The following is a 21,884-nucleotide window of genomic DNA, read 5'->3' on the forward strand; positions in this document are numbered from 1 at the left end:
AATTACCATCCAGACTCAATACATTACAGAGAGGAGATAATGATGTAATTACCATCCAGACTCAATACATTACAGAGAGGAGTTAATGATGTCAATACATTACAGAGAGGAGTTAATGATGTCAACACATTACAGAGAGGAGATAATGATGTAATTACCATCCAGACTCAATACATTACAGAGGAGTTAATGATGTCAATACATTACAGAGAGGAGTTAATGATGCCAATACATTACAGAGAGGAGTTAATGATGTCAATACATTACAGAGAGGAGATAATGATGTAATTACCATCCAGACTCAATACATTACAGAGAGGAGTTAATGATGTCAATACATTACAGAGAGGAGTTAATGATGTAATTACCATCCAGACTCAATACATTACAGAGAGGAGTTAATGATGCCAATACATTACAGAGAGGAGTTAATGATGTCAATACATTACAGAAAGGAGATAATGATGTAATTACCATCCAGACTCAATACATTAAAGAGAGGAGTTAATGATGCCAATACATTACAAAGAGGAGTTAATGATGTCAATACATTACAGAGAGGAGTTAATGATGTCAATACATTACAGAGAGGAGTTAATGATGTCAATACATTACAGAGAGGAGTTAATGATGTAATTACCATCCAGACTCAATACATTACAGAGAGGAGTTAATGATGCCAATACATTACAGAGAGGAGTTAATGATGTCAATACATTACAGAGAGGAGATAATGATGTAATTACCATCCAGACTCAATACATTACAGAGAGGAGTTAATGATGCCAATACATTACAAAGAGGAGTTAATGATGTCAATACATTACAGAGAGGAGTTAATGATGTCAATACATTACAGAGAGGAGTTAATGATGTCAATACATTACAGAGAGGAGATAATGATGTAATTACCATCCAGACTCAATACATTACAGAGAGGAGTTAATGATGTCAATACATTACAGAGAGGAGATAATGATGTAATTACCATCCAGACTCAATACATTACAGAGAGGAGTTAATGATGTCAATACATTACAGAGAGGAGTTAATGATGTAATTACCATCCAGACTCAATACATTACAGAGAGGAGTTAATGATGTCAATACATTACAAAGAGGAGTTAATGATGTAATTACCATCCAGACTCAATACATTACAGAGAGGAGTTAATGATGTCAATACATTACAGAGAGGAGTTAATGATGTAATTACCATCCAGACTCAATACATTACAAAGAGGAGTTAATGATGTCAATACATTACAGAGAGGAGTTAATGATGTCAATACATTACAGAGAGGAGTTAATGGTGTAATCACCATCCAGACTCAATACATTGCAGAGAGGAGTTAATGATGTCAATACATTACAGAGAGGAGTTAATGATGTCAATACATTACAAAGAGGAGTTAATTATGTCAATACATTACAGAGAGGAGTTAATGATGTCAATACATTACAGAGAGGAGTTAATGATGTCAATACATTACAGAGAGGAGTTAATGATGTCAATACATTACAGAGAGGAGTTAATGATGTAATTACCATCCAGACTCAATACATTACAGAGAGGAGTTAATGATGCAAATACATTACAGAGAGGAGTTAATGATGTCAATACATTACAGAGAGGAGATAATGATGTAATTACCATCCAGACTCAATACATTACAGAGAGGAGTTAATAATGCCAATACATTACAAAGAGGAGTTAATGATGTCAATACATTACAGAGAGGAGTTAATGATGTCAATACATTACAGAGAGGAGTTAATGATGTCAATACATTACAGAGAGGAGATAATGATGTAATTACCATCCAGACTCAATACATTACAGAGAGGAGTTAATGATGTCAATACATTACAGAGAGGAGATAATGATGTAATTACCATCCAGACTCAATACATTACAGAGAGGAGTTAATGATGTCAATACATTACAGAGAGGAGTTAATGATGTAATTACCATCCAGACTCAATACATTACAGAGAGGAGTTAATGATGTCAATACATTACAGAGAGGAGTTAATGATGTAATTACCATCCAGACTCAATACATTACAGAGAGGAGTTAATGATGTCAATACATTACAGAGAGGAGTTAATGATGTAATTACCATCCAGACTCAATACATTACAAAGAGGAGTTAATGATGTCAATACATTACAGAGAGGAGTTAATGATGTCAATACATTACAGAGAGGAGTTAATGGTGTAATCACCATCCAGACTCAATACATTGCAGAGAGGAGTTAATGATGTCAATACATTACAGAGAGGAGTTAATGATGTCAATACATTACAAAGAGGAGTTAATTATGTCAATACATTACAGAGAGGAGTTAATGATGTCAATACATTACAGAGAGGAGTTAATGATGTCAATACATTACAGAGAGGAGTTAATGATGTCAATACATTACAGAGAGGAGTTAATGATGTCAATACATTACAAAGAGGAGTTAATTATGTCAATACATTACAGAGAGGAGTTAATGATGTCAATACATTACAGAGAGGAGTTAATGATGTAATCACCATCCAGACTCAATACATTGCAGAGAGGAGTTAATGATGTCAATACATTACAGAGAGGAGTTAATGATGTCAACACATTACAGAGAGGAGTTAATGATGTCAACACATTACAAAGAGGAGTTAATGATGTCAATACATTACAGAGAGGAGTTAATGATGTCAATACATTACAAATAGGAGTTAATGATGTCAATACATTACAAAGAGGAGTTAATGATGTCAATACATTACAAAGAGGAGTTAATGATGTCAATACATTAAAAAGAGGAGTTAATTATGTCAATACATTACAGAGAGGAGTTAATGATGTCAATACATTACAGAGAGGAGTTAATGATGTCAATACATTACAAAGAGGAGTTAATGATGCCAATACATTACAGAGAGGAGTTAATGATGTCAATACATTACAGAGAGGAGTTAATGATGTCAACACATTACAAAGAGGAGTTAATGATGTCAATACATTACAAAGAGGAGTTAATTATGTCAATACATTACAGAGAGGAGTTAATGATGTCAATACATTACAGAGAGGAGTTAATGATGTAATTACCATCCAGACTCAATACATTACAGAGAGGAGTTAATGATGTAATCACCATCCAGACTCAATACATTACAGAGAGGAGTTAATGATGTCAATACATTACAGAGAGGAGTTAATAAAGTAATTACCATCCAGACTCAATACATTACAGAGAGGAGTTAATGATGTCAATACATTACAGAGAGGAGTTAATGATGCCAATACATTACAGAGAGGAGTTTATGATGTCAATACATTACAGAGAGGAGATAATGATGTAATTACCATCCAGACTCAATACATTACAGAGAGGAGTTAATGATGTCAATACATTACAGAGAGGAGTTAATGATGTAATTACCATCCAGACTCAATACATTACAGAGAGGAGTTAATGATGCCAATACATTACAGAGAGGAGTTAATGATGTCAATACATTACAGAAAGGAGATAATGATGTAATTACCATCCAGACTCAATACATTACAGAGAGGAGTTAATGATGCCAATACATTACAAAGAGGAGTTAATGATGTCAATACATTACAGAGAGGAGTTAATGATGTCAATACATTACAGAGAGGAGTTAATGATGTCAATACATTACAGAGAGGAGTTAATGATGTAATTACCATCCAGACTCAATACATTACAGAGAGGAGTTAATGATGCCAATACATTACAGAGAGGAGTTAATGATGTCAATACATTACAGAGAGGAGATAATGATGTAATTACCATCCAGACTCAATACATTACAGAGAGGAGTTAATGATGCCAATACATTACAAAGAGGAGTTAATGATGTCAATACATTACAGAGAGGAGTTAATGATGTCAATACATTACAGAGAGGAGTTAATGATGTCAATACATTACAGAGAGGAGATAATGATGTAATTACCATCCAGACTCAATACATTACAGAGAGGAGTTAATGATGTCAATACATTACAGAGAGGAGATAATGATGTAATTACCATCCAGACTCAATACATTACAGAGAGGAGTTAATGATGTCAATACATTACAGAGAGGAGTTAATGATGTAATTACCATCCAGACTCAATACATTACAGAGAGGAGTTAATGATGTCAATACATTACAGAGAGGAGTTAATGATGTAATTACCATCCAGACTCAATACATTACAGAGAGGAGTTAATGATGTCAATACATTACAGAGAGGAGTTAATGATGTAATTACCATCCAGACTCAATACATTACAAAGAGGAGTTAATGATGTCAATACATTACAGAGAGGAGTTAATGATGTCAATACATTACAGAGAGGAGTTAATGATGTAATCACATCCAGACTCAATACATTGCAGAGAGGAGTTAATGATGTCAATACATTACAGAGAGGAGTTAATGATGTCAATACATTACAGAGAGGAGTTAATGATGTCAACACATTACAAAGAGGAGTTAATGATGTCAATACATTACAAAGAGGAGTTAATTATGTCAATACATTACAGAGAGGAGTTAATGATGTCAATACATTACAGAGAGGAGTTAATGATGTAATTACCATCCAGACTCAATACATTACAGAGAGGAGTTAATGATGTAATCACCATCCAGACTCAATACATTACAGAGAGGAGTTAATGATGTCAATACATTACAGAGAGGAGTTAATAAAGTAATTACCATCCAGACTCAATACATTACAGAGAGAAGTTAATGATGTAATTACCATCCAGACTCAATACATTACAGAGAGGAGTTAATGATGTCAATACATTACAGAGAGGAGTTAATGATGTCAATACATTACAGAGAGGAGTTAATGATGTCAATACATTACAGAGAGGAGTTAATGATGTAATTACCATCCAGACTCAATACATTACAGAGAGGAGTTAATGATGCCAATACATTACAGAGAGGAGTTAATGATGTCAATACATTACAGAGAGGAGATAATGATGTAATTACCATCCAGACTCAATACATTACAGAGAGGAGTTAATGATGCCAATACATTACAAAGAGGAGTTAATGATGCCAATACATTACAAAGAGGAGTTAATGATGTCAATACATTACAGAGAGGAGTTAATGATGTCAATACATTACAGAGAGGAGATAATGATGTAATTACCATCCAGACTCAATACATTACAGAGAGGAGTTAATGATGCCAATACATTACAAAGAGGAGTTAATGATGCCAATACATTACAGAGAGGAGTTAATGATGTCAATACATTACAGAGAGGAGATAATGATGTAATTACCATCCAGACTCAATACATTACAGAGAGGAGTTAATGATGCCAATACATTACAAAGAGGAGTTAATGATGCCAATACATTACAAAGAGGAGTTAATGATGTCAATACATTACAGAGAGGAGTTAATGATGTCAATACATTACAGAGAGGAGTTAATGATGCCAATACATTACAGAGAGGAGTTAATGATGTCAATACATTACAGAGAGGAGATAATGATGTAATTACCATCCAGACTCAATACATTACAGAGAGGAGTTAATGATGTCAATACATTACAGAGAGAAGTTAATGATGTAATTACCATCCAGACTCAATACATTACAGAGAGGAGTTAATGATGTCAATACATTACAGAGAGGAGTTAATGATGCCAATACATTACAGAGAGGAGTTAATGATGTCAATACATTACAGAGAGGAGATAATGATGTAATTACCATCCAGACTCAATACATTACAGAGAGGAGTTAATGATGTCAATACATTACAGAGAGGAGTTAATGATGTAATTACCATCCAGACTCAATACATTACAGAGAGGAGTTAATGATGCCAATACATTACAGAGAGGAGTTAATGATGTCAATACATTACAGAAAGGAGATAATGATGTAATTACCATCCAGACTCAATACATTACAGAGAGGAGTTAATGATGCCAATACATTACAAAGAGGAGTTAATGATGTCAATACATTACAGAGAGGAGTTAATGATGTCAATACATTACAGAGAGGAGTTAATGATGTCAATACATTACAGAGAGGAGTTAATGATGTAATTACCATCCAGACTCAATACATTACAGAGAGGAGTTAATGATGCCAATACATTACAGAGAGGAGTTAATGATGTCAATACATTACAGAGAGGAGATAATGATGTAATTACCATCCAGACTCAATACATTACAGAGAGGAGTTAATGATGCCAATACATTACAAAGAGGAGTTAATGATGTCAATACATTACAGAGAGGAGTTAATGATGTCAATACATTACAGAGAGGAGTTAATGATGTCAATACATTACAGAGAGGAGATAATGATGTAATTACCATCCAGACTCAATACATTACAGAGAGGAGTTAATGATGTCAATACATTACAGAGAGGAGATAATGATGTAATTACCATCCAGACTCAATACATTACAGAGAGGAGTTAATGATGTCAATACATTACAGAGAGGAGTTAATGATGTAATTACCATCCAGACTCAATACATTACAGAGAGGAGTTAATGATGTCAATACATTACAGAGAGGAGTTAATGATGTAATTACCATCCAGACTCAATACATTACAGAGAGGAGTTAATGATGTCAATACATTACAGAGAGGAGTTAATGATGTCAATACATTACAGAAAGGAGATAATGATGTAATTACCATCCAGACTCAATACATTACAGAGAGGAGTTAATGATGCCAATACATTACAAAGAGGAGTTAATGATGTCAATACATTACAGAGAGGAGTTAATGATGTCAATACATTACAGAGAGGAGTTAATGATGTCAATACATTACAGAGAGGAGTTAATGATGTAATTACCATCCAGACTCAATACATTACAGAGAGGAGTTAATGATGCCAATACATTACAGAGAGGAGTTAATGATGTCAATACATTACAGAGAGGAGATAATGATGTAATTACCATCCAGACTCAATACATTACAGAGAGGAGATAATGATGTAATTACCATCCAGACTCAATACATTACAGAGAGGAGTTAATGATGTCAATACATTACAGAGAGGAGTTAATGATGTAATTACCATCCAGACTCAATACATTACAGAGAGGAGTTAATGATGCCAATACATTACAGAGAGGAGTTAATGATGTCAATACATTACAGAAAGGAGATAATGATGTAATTACCATCCAGACTCAATACATTACAGAGAGGAGTTAATGATGCCAATACATTACAAAGAGGAGTTAATGATGTCAATACATTACAGAGAGGAGTTAATGATGTCAATACATTACAGAGAGGAGTTAATGATGTCAATACATTACAGAGAGGAGTTAATGATGTAATTACCATCCAGACTCAATACATTACAGAGAGGAGTTAATGATGCCAATACATTACAGAGAGGAGTTAATGATGTCAATACATTACAGAGAGGAGATAATGATGTAATTACCATCCAGACTCAATACATTTCAGAGAGGAGTTAATGATGCCAATACATTACAAAGAGGAGTTAATGATGTCAATACATTACAGAGAGGAGTTAATGATGTCAATACATTACAGAGAGGAGTTAATGATGTCAATACATTACAGAGAGGAGATAATGATGTAATTACCATCCAGACTCAATACATTACAGAGAGGAGTTAATGATGTCAATACATTACAGAGAGGAGATAATGATGTAATTACCATCCAGACTCAATACATTACAGAGAGGAGTTAATGATGTCAATACATTACAGAGAGGAGTTAATGATGTAATTACCATCCAGACTCAATACATTACAGAGAGGAGTTAATGATGTCAATACATTACAGAGAGGAGTTAATGATGTAATTACCATCCAGACTCAATACATTACAGAGAGGAGTTAATGATGTCAATACATTACAGAGAGGAGTTAATGATGTAATTACCATCCAGACTCAATACATTACAAAGAGGAGTTAATGATGTCAATACATTACAGAGAGGAGTTAATGATGTCAATACATTACAGAGAGGAGTTAATGATGTAATCACCATCCAGACTCAATACATTGCAGAGAGGAGTTAATGATGTCAATACATTACAGAGAGGAGTTAATGATGTCAATACATTACAGAGAGGAGTTAATGATGTCAATACATTACAGAGAGGAGTTAATGATGTCAATACATTACAGAGAGGAGTTAATGATGTCAATACATTACAAAGAGGAGTTAATTATGTCAATACATTACAGAGAGGAGTTAATGATGTCAATACATTACAGAGAGGAGTTAATGATGTAATCACCATCCAGACTCAATACATTGCAGAGAGGAGTTAATGATGTCAATACATTACAGAGAGGAGTTAAGGATGTCAACACATTACAAAGAGGAGTTAATGATGTCAATACATTACAGAGAGGAGTTAATGATGTCAATACATTACAAAGAGGAGTTAATGATGTCAATACATTACAAAGAGGAGTTAATGATGTCAATACATTACAAAGAGGAGTTAATGATGTCAATACATTACAAAGAGGAGTTAATTATGTCAATACATTACAGAGAGGAGTTAATGATGTCAATACATTACAGAGAGGAGTTAATGATGTCAATACATTACAAAGAGGAGTTAATGATGCCAATACATTACAGAGAGGAGTTAATGATGTCAATACATTACAGAGAGGAGTTAATGATGTCAACACATTACAAAGAGGAGTTAATGATGTCAACACATTACAAAGAGGAGTTAATGATGTCAATACATTACAAAGAGGAGTTAATTATGTCAATACATTACAGAGAGGAGTTAATGATGTCAATACATTACAGAGAGGAGTTAATGATGTAATTACCATCCAGACTCAATACATTACAGAGAGGAGTTAATGATGTAATCACCATCCAGACTCAATACATTACAGAGAGGAGTTAATGATGTCAATACATTACAGAGAGGAGTTAATGATGTAATTACCATCCAGACTCAATACATTACAGAGAGGAGTTAATGATGTAATTACCATCCAGACTCAATACATTACAGAGAGGAGTTAATGATGTAATCACCATCCAGACTCAATACATTACAGAGAGGAGTTAATGATGTCAATACATTACAGAGAGGAGTTAATGATGTAATTACCATCCAGACTCAATACATTACAGAGAGGAGTTAATGATGTCAATACATTACAGAGAGGAGTTAATGATGTCAATACATTACAGAGAGGAGTTAATGATGTCAATACATTACAGAGAGGAGTTAATGATGTAATTACCATCCAGACTCAATACATTACAGAGAGGAGTTAATGATGCCAATACATTACAGAGAGGAGTTAATGATGTCAATACATTACAGAGAGGAGATAATGATGTAATTACCATCCAGACTCAATACATTACAGAGAGGAGATAATGATGTAATTACCATCCAGACTCAATACATTACAGAGAGGAGTTAATGATGTCAATACATTACAGAGAGGAGTTAATGATGTAATTACCATCCAGACTCAATACATTACAGAGAGGAGTTAATGATGCCAATACATTACAGAGAGGAGTTAATGATGTCAATACATTACAGAAAGGAGATAATGATGTAATTACCATCCAGACTCAATACATTACAGAGAGGAGTTAATGATGCCAATACATTACAAAGAGGAGTTAATGATGTCAATACATTACAGAGAGGAGTTAATGATGTCAATACATTACAGAGAGGAGTTAATGATGTCAATACATTACAGAGAGGAGTTAATGATGTAATTACCATCCAGACTCAATACATTACAGAGAGGAGTTAATGATGCCAATACATTACAGAGAGGAGTTAATGATGTCAATACATTACAGAGAGGAGATAATGATGTAATTACCATCCAGACTCAATACATTTCAGAGAGGAGTTAATGATGCCAATACATTACAAAGAGGAGTTAATGATGTCAATACATTACAGAGAGGAGTTAATGATGTCAATACATTACAGAGAGGAGTTAATGATGTCAATACATTACAGAGAGGAGATAATGATGTAATTACCATCCAGACTCAATACATTACAGAGAGGAGTTAATGATGTCAATACATTACAGAGAGGAGATAATGATGTAATTACCATCCAGACTCAATACATTACAGAGAGGAGTTAATGATGTCAATACATTACAGAGAGGAGTTAATGATGTAATTACCATCCAGACTCAATACATTACAGAGAGGAGTTAATGATGTCAATACATTACAGAGAGGAGTTAATGATGTAATTACCATCCAGACTCAATACATTACAGAGAGGAGTTAATGATGTCAATACATTACAGAGAGGAGTTAATGATGTAATTACCATCCAGACTCAATACATTACAAAGAGGAGTTAATGATGTCAATACATTACAGAGAGGAGTTAATGATGTCAATACATTACAGAGAGGAGTTAATGATGTAATCACCATCCAGACTCAATACATTGCAGAGAGGAGTTAATGATGTCAATACATTACAGAGAGGAGTTAATGATGTCAATACATTACAGAGAGGAGTTAATGATGTCAATACATTACAGAGAGGAGTTAATGATGTCAATACATTACAGAGAGGAGTTAATGATGTCAATACATTACAAAGAGGAGTTAATTATGTCAATACATTACAGAGAGGAGTTAATGATGTCAATACATTACAGAGAGGAGTTAATGATGTAATCACCATCCAGACTCAATACATTGCAGAGAGGAGTTAATGATGTCAATACATTACAGAGAGGAGTTAAGGATGTCAACACATTACAAAGAGGAGTTAATGATGTCAATACATTACAGAGAGGAGTTAATGATGTCAATACATTACAAAGAGGAGTTAATGATGTCAATACATTACAAAGAGGAGTTAATGATGTCAATACATTACAAAGAGGAGTTAATGATGTCAATACATTACAAAGAGGAGTTAATTATGTCAATACATTACAGAGAGGAGTTAATGATGTCAATACATTACAGAGAGGAGTTAATGATGTCAATACATTACAAAGAGGAGTTAATGATGCCAATACATTACAGAGAGGAGTTAATGATGTCAATACATTACAGAGAGGAGTTAATGATGTCAACACATTACAAAGAGGAGTTAATGATGTCAACACATTACAAAGAGGAGTTAATGATGTCAATACATTACAAAGAGGAGTTAATTATGTCAATACATTACAGAGAGGAGTTAATGATGTCAATACATTACAGAGAGGAGTTAATGATGTAATTACCATCCAGACTCAATACATTACAGAGAGGAGTTAATGATGTAATCACCATCCAGACTCAATACATTACAGAGAGGAGTTAATGATGTCAATACATTACAGAGAGGAGTTAATGATGTAATTACCATCCAGACTCAATACATTACAGAGAGGAGTTAATGATGTAATTACCATCCAGACTCAATACATTACAGAGAGGAGTTAATGATGTAATCACCATCCAGACTCAATACATTACAGAGAGGAGTTAATGATGTCAATACATTACAGAGAGGAGTTAATGATGTAATTACCATCCAGACTCAATACATTACAGAGAGGAGTTAATGATGTCAATACATTACAGAGAGGAGTTAATGATGTCAATACATTACAGAGAGGAGTTAATGATGTCAATACATTACAGAGAGGAGTTAATGATGTAATTACCATCCAGACTCAATACATTACAGAGAGGAGTTAATGACGTCAATACATTACAGAGAGGAGTTAATGATGTCAATACATTACAGAGAGGAGATAATGATGTAATTACCATCCAGACTCAATACATTACAGAGAGGAGATAATGATGTAATTACCATCCAGACTCAATACATTACAGAGAGGAGTTAATGATGTCAATACATTACAGAGAGGAGTTAATGATGTAATTACCATCCAGACTCAATACATTACAGAGAGGAGTTAATGATGCCAATACATTACAGAGAGGAGTTAATGATGTCAATACATTACAGAAAGGAGATAATGATGTAATTACCATCCAGACTCAATACATTACAGAGAGGAGTTAATGATGCCAATACATTACAAAGAGGAGTTAATGATGTCAATACATTACAGAGAGGAGTTAATGATGTCAATACATTACAGAGAGGAGTTAATGATGTCAATACATTACAGAGAGGAGTTAATGATGTAATTACCATCCAGACTCAATACATTACAGAGAGGAGTTAATGATGCCAATACATTACAGAGAGGAGTTAATGATGTCAATACATTACAGAGAGGAGATAATGATGTAATTACCATCCAGACTCAATACATTACAGAGAGGAGTTAATGATGCCAATACATTACAAAGAGGAGTTAATGATGTCAATACATTACAGAGAGGAGTTAATGATGTCAATACATTACAGAGAGGAGTTAATGATGTCAATACATTACAGAGAGGAGATAATGATGTAATTACCATCCAGACTCAATACATTACAGAGAGGAGTTAATGATGTCAATACATTACAGAGAGGAGATAATGATGTAATTACCATCCAGACTCAATACATTACAGAGAGGAGTTAATGATGTCAATACATTACAGAGAGGAGTTAATGATGTAATTACCATCCAGACTCAATACATTACAGAGAGGAGTTAATGATGTCAATACATTACAGAGAGGAGTTAATGATGTAATTACCATCCAGACTCAATACATTACAGAGAGGAGTTAATGATGTCAATACATTACAGAGAGGAGTTAATGATGTAATTACCATCCAGACTCAATACATTACAAAGAGGAGTTAATGATGTCAATACATTACAGAGAGGAGTTAATGATGTCAATACATTACAGAGAGGAGTTAATGATGTAATCACCATCCAGACTCAATACATTGCAGAGAGGAGTTAATGATGTCAATACATTACAGAGAGGAGTTAATGATGTCAATACATTACAGAGAGGAGTTAATGATGTCAATACATTACAGAGAGGAGTTAATGATGTCAATACATTACAGAGAGGAGTTAATGATGTCAATACATTACAAAGAGGAGTTAATTATGTCAATACATTACAGAGAGGAGTTAATGATGTCAATACATTACAGAGAGGAGTTAATGATGTAATCACCATCCAGACTCAATACATTGCAGAGAGGAGTTAATGATGTCAATACATTACAGAGAGGAGTTAAGGATGTCAACACATTACAAAGAGGAGTTAATGATGTCAATACATTACAGAGAGGAGTTAATGATGTCAATACATTACAAAGAGGAGTTAATGATGTCAATACATTACAAAGAGGAGTTAATGATGTCAATACATTACAAAGAGGAGTTAATGATGTCAATACATTACAAAGAGGAGTTAATTATGTCAATACATTACAGAGAGGAGTTAATGATGTCAATACATTACAGAGAGGAGTTAATGATGTCAATACATTACAAAGAGGAGTTAATGATGCCAATACATTACAGAGAGGAGTTAATGATGTCAATACATTACAGAGAGGAGTTAATGATGTCAACACATTACAAAGAGGAGTTAATGATGTCAACACATTACAAAGAGGAGTTAATGATGTCAATACATTACAAAGAGGAGTTAATTATGTCAATACATTACAGAGAGGAGTTAATGATGTCAATACATTACAGAGAGGAGTTAATGATGTAATTACCATCCAGACTCAATACATTACAGAGAGGAGTTAATGATGTAATCACCATCCAGACTCAATACATTACAGAGAGGAGTTAATGATGTCAATACATTACAGAGAGGAGTTAATGATGTAATTACCATCCAGACTCAATACATTACAGAGAGGAGTTAATGATGTAATTACCATCCAGACTCAATACATTACAGAGAGGAGTTAATGATGTAATCACCATCCAGACTCAATACATTACAGAGAGGAGTTAATGATGTCAATACATTACAGAGAGGAGTTAATGATGTAATTACCATCCAGACTCAATACATTACAGAGAGGAGTTAATGATGTCAATACATTACAGAGAGGAGTTAATGATGTCAATACATTACAGAGAGGAGTTAATGATGTCAATACATTACAGAGAGGAGTTAATGATGTAATTACCATCCAGACTCAATACATTACAGAGAGGAGTTAATGACGTCAATACATTACAGAGAGGAGTTAATGATGTCAATACATTACAGAGAGGAGATAATGATGTAATTACCATCCAGACTCAATACATTACAGAGAGGAGTTAATGATGTCAATACATTACAGAGAGGAGTTAATGATGTAATTACCATCCAGACTCAATACATTACAGAGAGGAGTTAATGATGTCAATACATTACAGAGAGGAGTTAATGATGTCAATACATTACAGAGAGGAGTTAATGATGTCAACACATTACAAAGAGGAGTTAATGATGCCAATACATTACAGAGAGGAGTTAATGATGTCAATACATTACAGAGAGGAGTTAATGATGTCAACACATTACAAAGAGGAGTTAATGATGCCAATACATTACAGAGAGGAGTTAATGATGTCAATACCATCCAGTTCACATCTGAACAGAATTCATGATGACGTTCCTACAAACTCTCACAAAGGACTAGGACTAATGTAAAGGTGACCAGTATTGACTCTGTGCATGCTTGCGTGTGTTTATGTGTGTGTGTGATGCCTTACAGCCAGAGGATACAATACACTGATGTAAAAGGTCATCCAGTGAGAGTTGACTCTTCAAAAGGACAGGGCTGTGCTGGGTTGGGCTGTTTCTGTGCTTAGCTGTGCTTGGATCTTGGGGATCGATGACAACTGTGTGTGTGAGGGAGGCGAAGCGCTTCATAAATATGCTGAGTCACAGGCATTTCTCTCCTTCTCTTGTTTCTCTCTCCCCCTCCCTGTACATTAGTTCTTCCCTTCTAATTGGGTTGCATCAGATCATCTATAATAGACAGAGAATCCCCTGCAGAGACCACTGCTGCACTGTCATAGCCCCTCTCATACACAGATCTTGGTTCAGCCTACATACCACAAATCCTTATCATACCAATGGTGACGAAATAAAAACTGACATTAGATCGTTGTCCAGGTCGTGTTACATCATCTTACACAATGACTGTGTCTGGCTATGTTATGATGATTCTAGCTCATATGGCTCCTGGCCAGTGTGAGTTATGACTGTGTCACTGTGAGTCTGCTGCCTCCCAGTGGTTGGCTGGAGAACTGCATCAGCACAGTGACAAGGCCTAAAGCTTTACACTAATTTACTGTGGTTGAAGAGTATATCTCTAACTCTCTCTGTGTTTGTTTGTAGGGGCCTGGTTGAAGAGCAGTCTGGGCTATGTCCAGAGGGAGGGAGACCAGCTCAGCCTAACCTACATCGCCCCTCAGCTGGGATACTGGGTGGCTGCCATGTCCCCACTAGACACAGGTACCAACACACACCACGTCCCCACTAGACACAGGTACCAACACACACCATGTCCCCACTAGACACAGGTACCTACCAACACACACCACGTCCCCACTAGACACAGGTACCAACACACACCACGTCCCCACTAGACACAGGTACCAACACACACCACGTCCCCACTAGACACAGGTACCAACACACACCATGTCCCCACTAGACACAGGTACCAACACACACCATGTCCCCACTAGACACAGGTACCAACACACACCATGTCCCCACTAGACACAAGTACCAACACACACCACGTCCCCACTAGACACAGGTACCAACACACACCATGTCCCCACTAGACACAGGTACCAGCATACACCACGTCCCCACTAGACACAGGTACCAACACACACCACGTCCCCACTAGACACAGGTACCAACACACACCACGTCCCCACTAGACACAGGTACCTACCAACACACACCATGTCCCCACTAGACACAGGTGCCAACACACACCACGTCCCCACTAGACACAGGTACCAACACACACCACGTCCCCACTAGACACAGGTACCTACCAACACACACCATGTCCCCACTAGACACAGGTACCAACACACACCATGTCCCCACTAGACACAGGTACCAACACACACTACGTCCCCACTAGACACAGGTACCAACACACACCATGTCCCCACTAGACACAGGTGCCTACCAACACACACCACGTCCCCACTAGACACAGGTACCAACACACACCACGTCCCCACTAGACACAGGTACCAACACACACCATGTCCCCACTAGACACAGGTACCTACCAACACACACCATGTCCCCACTAGACACAGGTACCTACCAACACACACACCATGTCCCCACTAGACACAGGTACCAACACACATCATGTCCCCACTAGACACAGGTACCAACACACACCATGTCCCCACTAGACACAGGTACCAACACACACCATGTCCCCACTAGACACAGGTACCTACCAACACACACCATGTCCCCACTAGACACAGGTACCAACACACACCATGTCCCCACTAGACACAGGTACCTACCAACACACACCACGTCCCCACTAGACACAGGTACCAACACACACCATGTCCCCACTAGACACAGGTACCTACCAACACACACCACGTCCCCACTAGACACAGGTACCAACACACACCACGTCCCCACTAGACACAGGTACCAACACACACCATGTCCCCACTAGACACAGGTACCTACCAACACACACCACGTCCCCACTAGACACAGGTACCAACACACACCATGTCCCCACTAGACACAGGTACCTACCAACACACACCATGTCCCCACTAGACACAGGTACCTACCAACACACACCACGTCCCCACTAGACACAGGTACCAACACACACCACGTCCCCACTAGACACAGGTACCTACCAACACACACCACGTCCCCACTAGACACAGGTACCAACACACACCACGTCCCCACTAGACACAGGTACCAACACACACATTTAAAACAGGTAAAACTTCCTCTGTGAACCTTTAAAAAAAACATAAGAATGTGTCTGTTTCTGCAGGTCCGGTGGTGGCAAAGGACATCAGTACGTACCACACAGTCTTCCTATTGGCCATACTGGGAGGCATGGCTGTCATCCTCCTCTGCCTGCTCTGTCTACTACTGTACTACTGCAGGTCTGTCCGTCTGTCTGGATCAATGGACTTCCCTGCCGACTGTCATAAGTGTGTCTTGTGCGTCAGTGAAGTAGTCTTGAGTTTCAACAGGACTGTCATCTCTTTCCTCTCCCCTTCTCTCACTATCTCTCTCTCCCTGTCTCTCCCTCCCTGTCTCCCCGTTTCTCTCTCTCTCCCTGTCTCTCCCTCACTATCTCCCTGTCTCTGTCTCTTTCCAGGCGTGGTTGTGTGAAGCCTCGTCTGTCCCAGCGGAAGCTGACTCTGTCGTCTGGTCTGGAGGGCAGTAAGAGAGACCAGTCCACCTCCATGTCCCACCTCATCAGCAGCGAGGTCAGTCAACATCCAGGCCAGGGACCACTGGTCTCTTCATACTAACATGCTTTTTCCCTTTGCCACTGCACTTTGGAACTGCCACTGCACTTTGGAACTGCACTTTGGAACTGCACTTTGCCACTGCACTTTGGAACTGCACTTTGCCACTGCACTTTGCCACTGCACTTTGCCACTGCACTTTGCCACTGCACTTTGCCACTGCACTTTGGAACTGCCACTGCACTTTGCCACTGCACTTTGGAACTGCACATTGCCACTGCACTTTGCCACTGCACTTTGCCACTGCACTTTGCCACTGCACTTTGGAACTGCACTTTGCCACTGCACTTTGCCACTGCACTTTGGAACTGCCACTGCACTTTCTATTGTTATAATCACAGCTAATATTCTGTTGAGTTTTTTTCACTTTTGTGTTAGTGTGTATTGATGGTATTGTTCCCTGTGTGTTCTGTGTATTCTGTTTGAAGAGCATGTTAGATAATGGCATAGCGCTACTGTCTGTGAAACTGACACTAAAACCTTATCACATCTCTAGGTTCATTTGGAGCTGGTCTCTACGACAGCCGAACCCGACATGACCACGCCCATGCTAAAACCCTCCTCCTATGATCGCCATGACCTGGTCTCCCATGGCAACCACAGTCGCATGTCGCTAGGAAACCACAGCCGAAGTCGTCATGGCTCGTCGCTAGGCAACCTGACGCCGCGCAGCAGAGATTACCGTCAGTCTGTGGAGACGTTCCCGTTTAAATCAGCCCTCTCCGCCGGGACGGATGCCGACTACCGCCAATCATACACCTCCATCTGCTCATCCATCAATCAGCTCCCAGATAGACTTTCCTCTTCAAATCAGGTGCAGGCGTCAGCAAGTCAATTGAGTGGTGTTGGGGAGGGCGGGACTAGTGTGCGTGAGGCTACCTCTCCCTGCTCCCCACCTGTCTCCCCTATCAGAGGGGAGGGGTGTGAGCGCAGACCCCCAGACTACCTCCTGTCCCGGTCTGTGGACCACCTGGGCTCCCTGCCCCTCTCCCTCCCCAGGCCGGGCCAGCTGCTGTGTTGTGGCTCCGTGGACCTGCTGAGTGGAGGAGACGGTTACCCCAGGAGGATCCGGCCCACCCTGGTGATCCCAGCCCACTACATGCGCCTGCCGGGGGAGCACCCGCTGTGTGGCCAGGCCCTGTTCTTACAGACTGACCAGCAGAGTGACCTGGAGACCATCCAGGCTGAGCTCAACGCATCACACCCCCAGCAGCCCCTGGGGCAAACACACGCCGATTATGCTATCGCCTCAGCCAACCAGGGACAAGGAGAGGGGCAAGGGGAGTGGAGCAGCCTATCAGAGTCCCTGTCTATCCCGACAGCACTTGGGGAGGCAGGTATTACGCAAATGAACGGCGAGGACACGCTATTGGCTGAGAGGAAACTGATGGAACTGCGGGGAGGGAAGCCCCTCACACACCCGCACGCCTGGTTCGTCTCATTGGACGGTCGGTCTAACGCCATCAGACACTCTTACATAGACTTGCAGCGGGCTGGGCAAGCCAAGGGGAATCCAGGTGGAGGAGGTAGCCATGGTAACAACAGTGGTGGTAGACATGTCAACGGAAACGATGCAAGTCTGGACTCCGGGGTGGACCTGAATGAGCCCAGAGCAGGGCGGAGGGGGAGGGAGGTAGAGAGGAAGGTAGGAGAGAGGGAAAGAGAGAAAGACAGAGAGAGGGGGAGGACAAAGAGCGGCCCTCCTGCCATGGCCTACACCCAGCTGGTATATGTGGATGACCTGGAGGGGGAGACTCCTGAGTGTAGCCCCCAGGACAGCCCTTTAGGTCCAGGGTTGCAGAACACACAGGGACATCAACAAGTAGAGGAAGAGGAGGAGGACAGAGGAGAGGAAGAGGAACACAGAGGAGAGGGGATGATACAGGAAGAGGCTCCTTCACCCCTCTCCTCCCCCTCCTCCTCCTCCTCCTCCTCTCCACCCCCACTCACAGAGACAAAAGGCGTTGTCTTCAGGACTGAGCATGACCAGACGGCCCTATTGTCTGTTGCCCCTGACGACCACGGAGAGGAGGAGAAGAAGAGCCCCTGGCAGAAGCGGGAGGAGCGCCCCCTACTGGCAGTCTTTAACCTCAAATGACCTTACTTCCCCACCCACCACCCCGCCCCAGAGTGACATGAAGAAGGAAGTACTTCTGCACTGGGAGCTAAATGGAACTGTCAGTGAATGGAAACGATTGGAACAGTTGGAACTCCATACATTCTAATGTCTAATCCTTCCTGTGTATCATCATAGCCCCACACTACATGGACAGGCCACTGACTAGACATGCCATAGAGACTTTGTCTGAGTGATACAGATGAACTCCTGAACTAAAAACAAACTTAACAACGCCAGAGAACATGTAATGCACAACTGCTATGCCTTTAGTAAATGAGCTGTGTCAGCAAAAAGGGGCTGTGGAATAAAGTAGAGACAGACAATGTGTGTTTCAATACTTAGCAGCAGCCTCCTTTCCTCAGTCTTATCTGCTTCAGTCCACTGATCTGAAAAGCATCGGACAAGTAAAAGCAATATGGCGGATGTCTACTGGCAGGTCTAGGTAGAAGGAGTAGTAGTGTTTTCAGATCAGTAACTAGGACAGGATATACATACAGCAGGAAAGGAAGCTACTCTAATGTATAATGCTGCCCAGAGGCACAGATCTACGATCAGTTTTCCCCCCACAGGTCTTAATCTGGGCGGCAGGTAGCCTAGCAGTTAGAGCGGTGGGCCAGTAACGCAAAGATCGCTGGTTCGAATACCCAAGCCAAGATGTTGAAAAATCTGTCGATGTGCCCTTGAGCAAGGCACTTAACCCTGATTTGCTCCAGGGGCGCCGTACTACTATGGCTGCATCTATCCAGTGTATGTGACACTAAAACATATTTTGTTTTGTTATTTTTTTAGGTTTCCATTTTCCAACGTTAGGGTACCTTAGATTGGTGTGTGTGTAACTTCAGTTTCCCATCCACACGACTGGTGAATCAGATAATGGGATACAGCCCCCTCTGTTGGTGACTGTTGATATTGCAGCACTCTACCAGTGAGGTTTTATATGAAGGTTTTGTGTGTTGAACCACTGACTTCGGCATACTTTGCTCTGAACGGCTGGCTATGCATCACTTTTATACAGTTGCTTGAGATGCCTTGTTTTGTCATTTTAAGTACTCTGTGATTTTAGTTGCCAAACTATTTTACTCAAATACGTTTATGCTATTTTCTACTCAGATATGTTTTAGCGTTTTTTTCCCTTACTGTAAGTACAGAGTTTTAACAGACACACACCCAAGCCTTTTCTCTGAAACCAAACCGCATCCTGACGTTTGGAAACCACTATAATCGACTTCCTCGTTTTCCAAGTGCCTTTGAACAAGTTGACTCGTACACATTAGTTGATCAGTTCAGCTAGCTATTTATTTCTCCTCTCCCCTGTTGAGCTCTAACCCTCCACTACCTCATCTCTCTCTCATCCCTCTGTCCCTGGCAGACCATGCAGCAACCCCCTCTCTCCTCTCCTCCCTCTGTCCCTGGCAGACCATGTAGCAACCCCCTCTCTCCTCTCCTCCCTCTGTCCCTGGCAGACCATGCAGCAACCCCCTCTCTCCTCTCCTCCCTCTGTCCCTGGCAGACCATGCAGCATCCCCCTCTCCTCCCTCTGTACCTGGCAGACCATGCAGCAACCCCCTCTCTCCTCTCCTCCCTTTGTCCCTGGCAGACAGCATGCAGCAACCCCCTCTCTCCTCTCCTCCCTCTGTCCCTGGCAGACCATGCAGCATCCCCCTCTCTCCTCTCCTCAGTCACAAAGGGAGGATGCTGTGTGGCCGTAGCTAGATTGTTTATTGACTTTTGCATCTGCCTCTGTGTGCCCGTCTCTGTCTGTACTCATGTTTTTCTGCACAAGCATATGCCTGAGTGTTCATATCTGTGCGTGCAGACAATATACTGCAGGTCGTGTGTGTGTGACAGCATATGACATCTGAGGCATTACAGTGTATATAGTTCTTTCCTTTACATGTTGACATGTGAGCTAGTGTTGTGAATGACCCCTCATCCCCTCTCTCTCTCTCTCTCTCTCTCTCTCTCTCTTGCGCTGTACTCCATCACCATAGTAACCACTCTGGGAGAGTACTGTATGTTACTGTTCCATCCATTCTGAATGTCTTAACTGGTTGCTTGTATTATAATTTACGCTTATTATTCTGAATAAAGAGACAAACTGGACTTCTGCATCTTCTGTGTATTGTTTAGCACTAGTCTAGAGACTATAGAGCATGTTTGGGTGTAGTAGAGTAAGTAGAACATCATTGAGTCATGCTCTGTAGATCAACGTCAAATGTGTGCAAGCTTCAGGGTTAGACTGTATCC

The 21,884-nt window shown here is 39.6% G+C and overlaps 1 protein-coding gene across 1 annotated transcript in view; it reads left to right on the forward strand.

The window, feature by feature from the left end:
* LOC139420554 (protein FAM171A1-like) overlaps positions 1–21,740 on the forward strand; it is a 56,698-nt gene extending 34,958 nt beyond the window's left edge. The window contains exons 6-9 of the mRNA XM_071170749.1: positions 15,351–15,467; positions 17,032–17,146; positions 17,365–17,476; positions 18,015–21,740. Coding sequence (XP_071026850.1) covers positions 15,351–15,467; positions 17,032–17,146; positions 17,365–17,476; positions 18,015–19,616 — 1,946 coding nt within the window. The 3' untranslated portion in view covers positions 19,617–21,740. The remainder of the gene's footprint in view (positions 1–15,350; positions 15,468–17,031; positions 17,147–17,364; positions 17,477–18,014) is intronic.
* Positions 21,741–21,884: the final 144 nt, after the last annotated feature.

The sequence above is a fragment of the Oncorhynchus clarkii genome, chromosome 2 (genome assembly GCF_045791955.1).
Source record: "Oncorhynchus clarkii lewisi isolate Uvic-CL-2024 chromosome 2, UVic_Ocla_1.0, whole genome shotgun sequence".
Taxonomy (NCBI): Eukaryota; Metazoa; Chordata; class Actinopteri; order Salmoniformes; family Salmonidae; genus Oncorhynchus; species Oncorhynchus clarkii.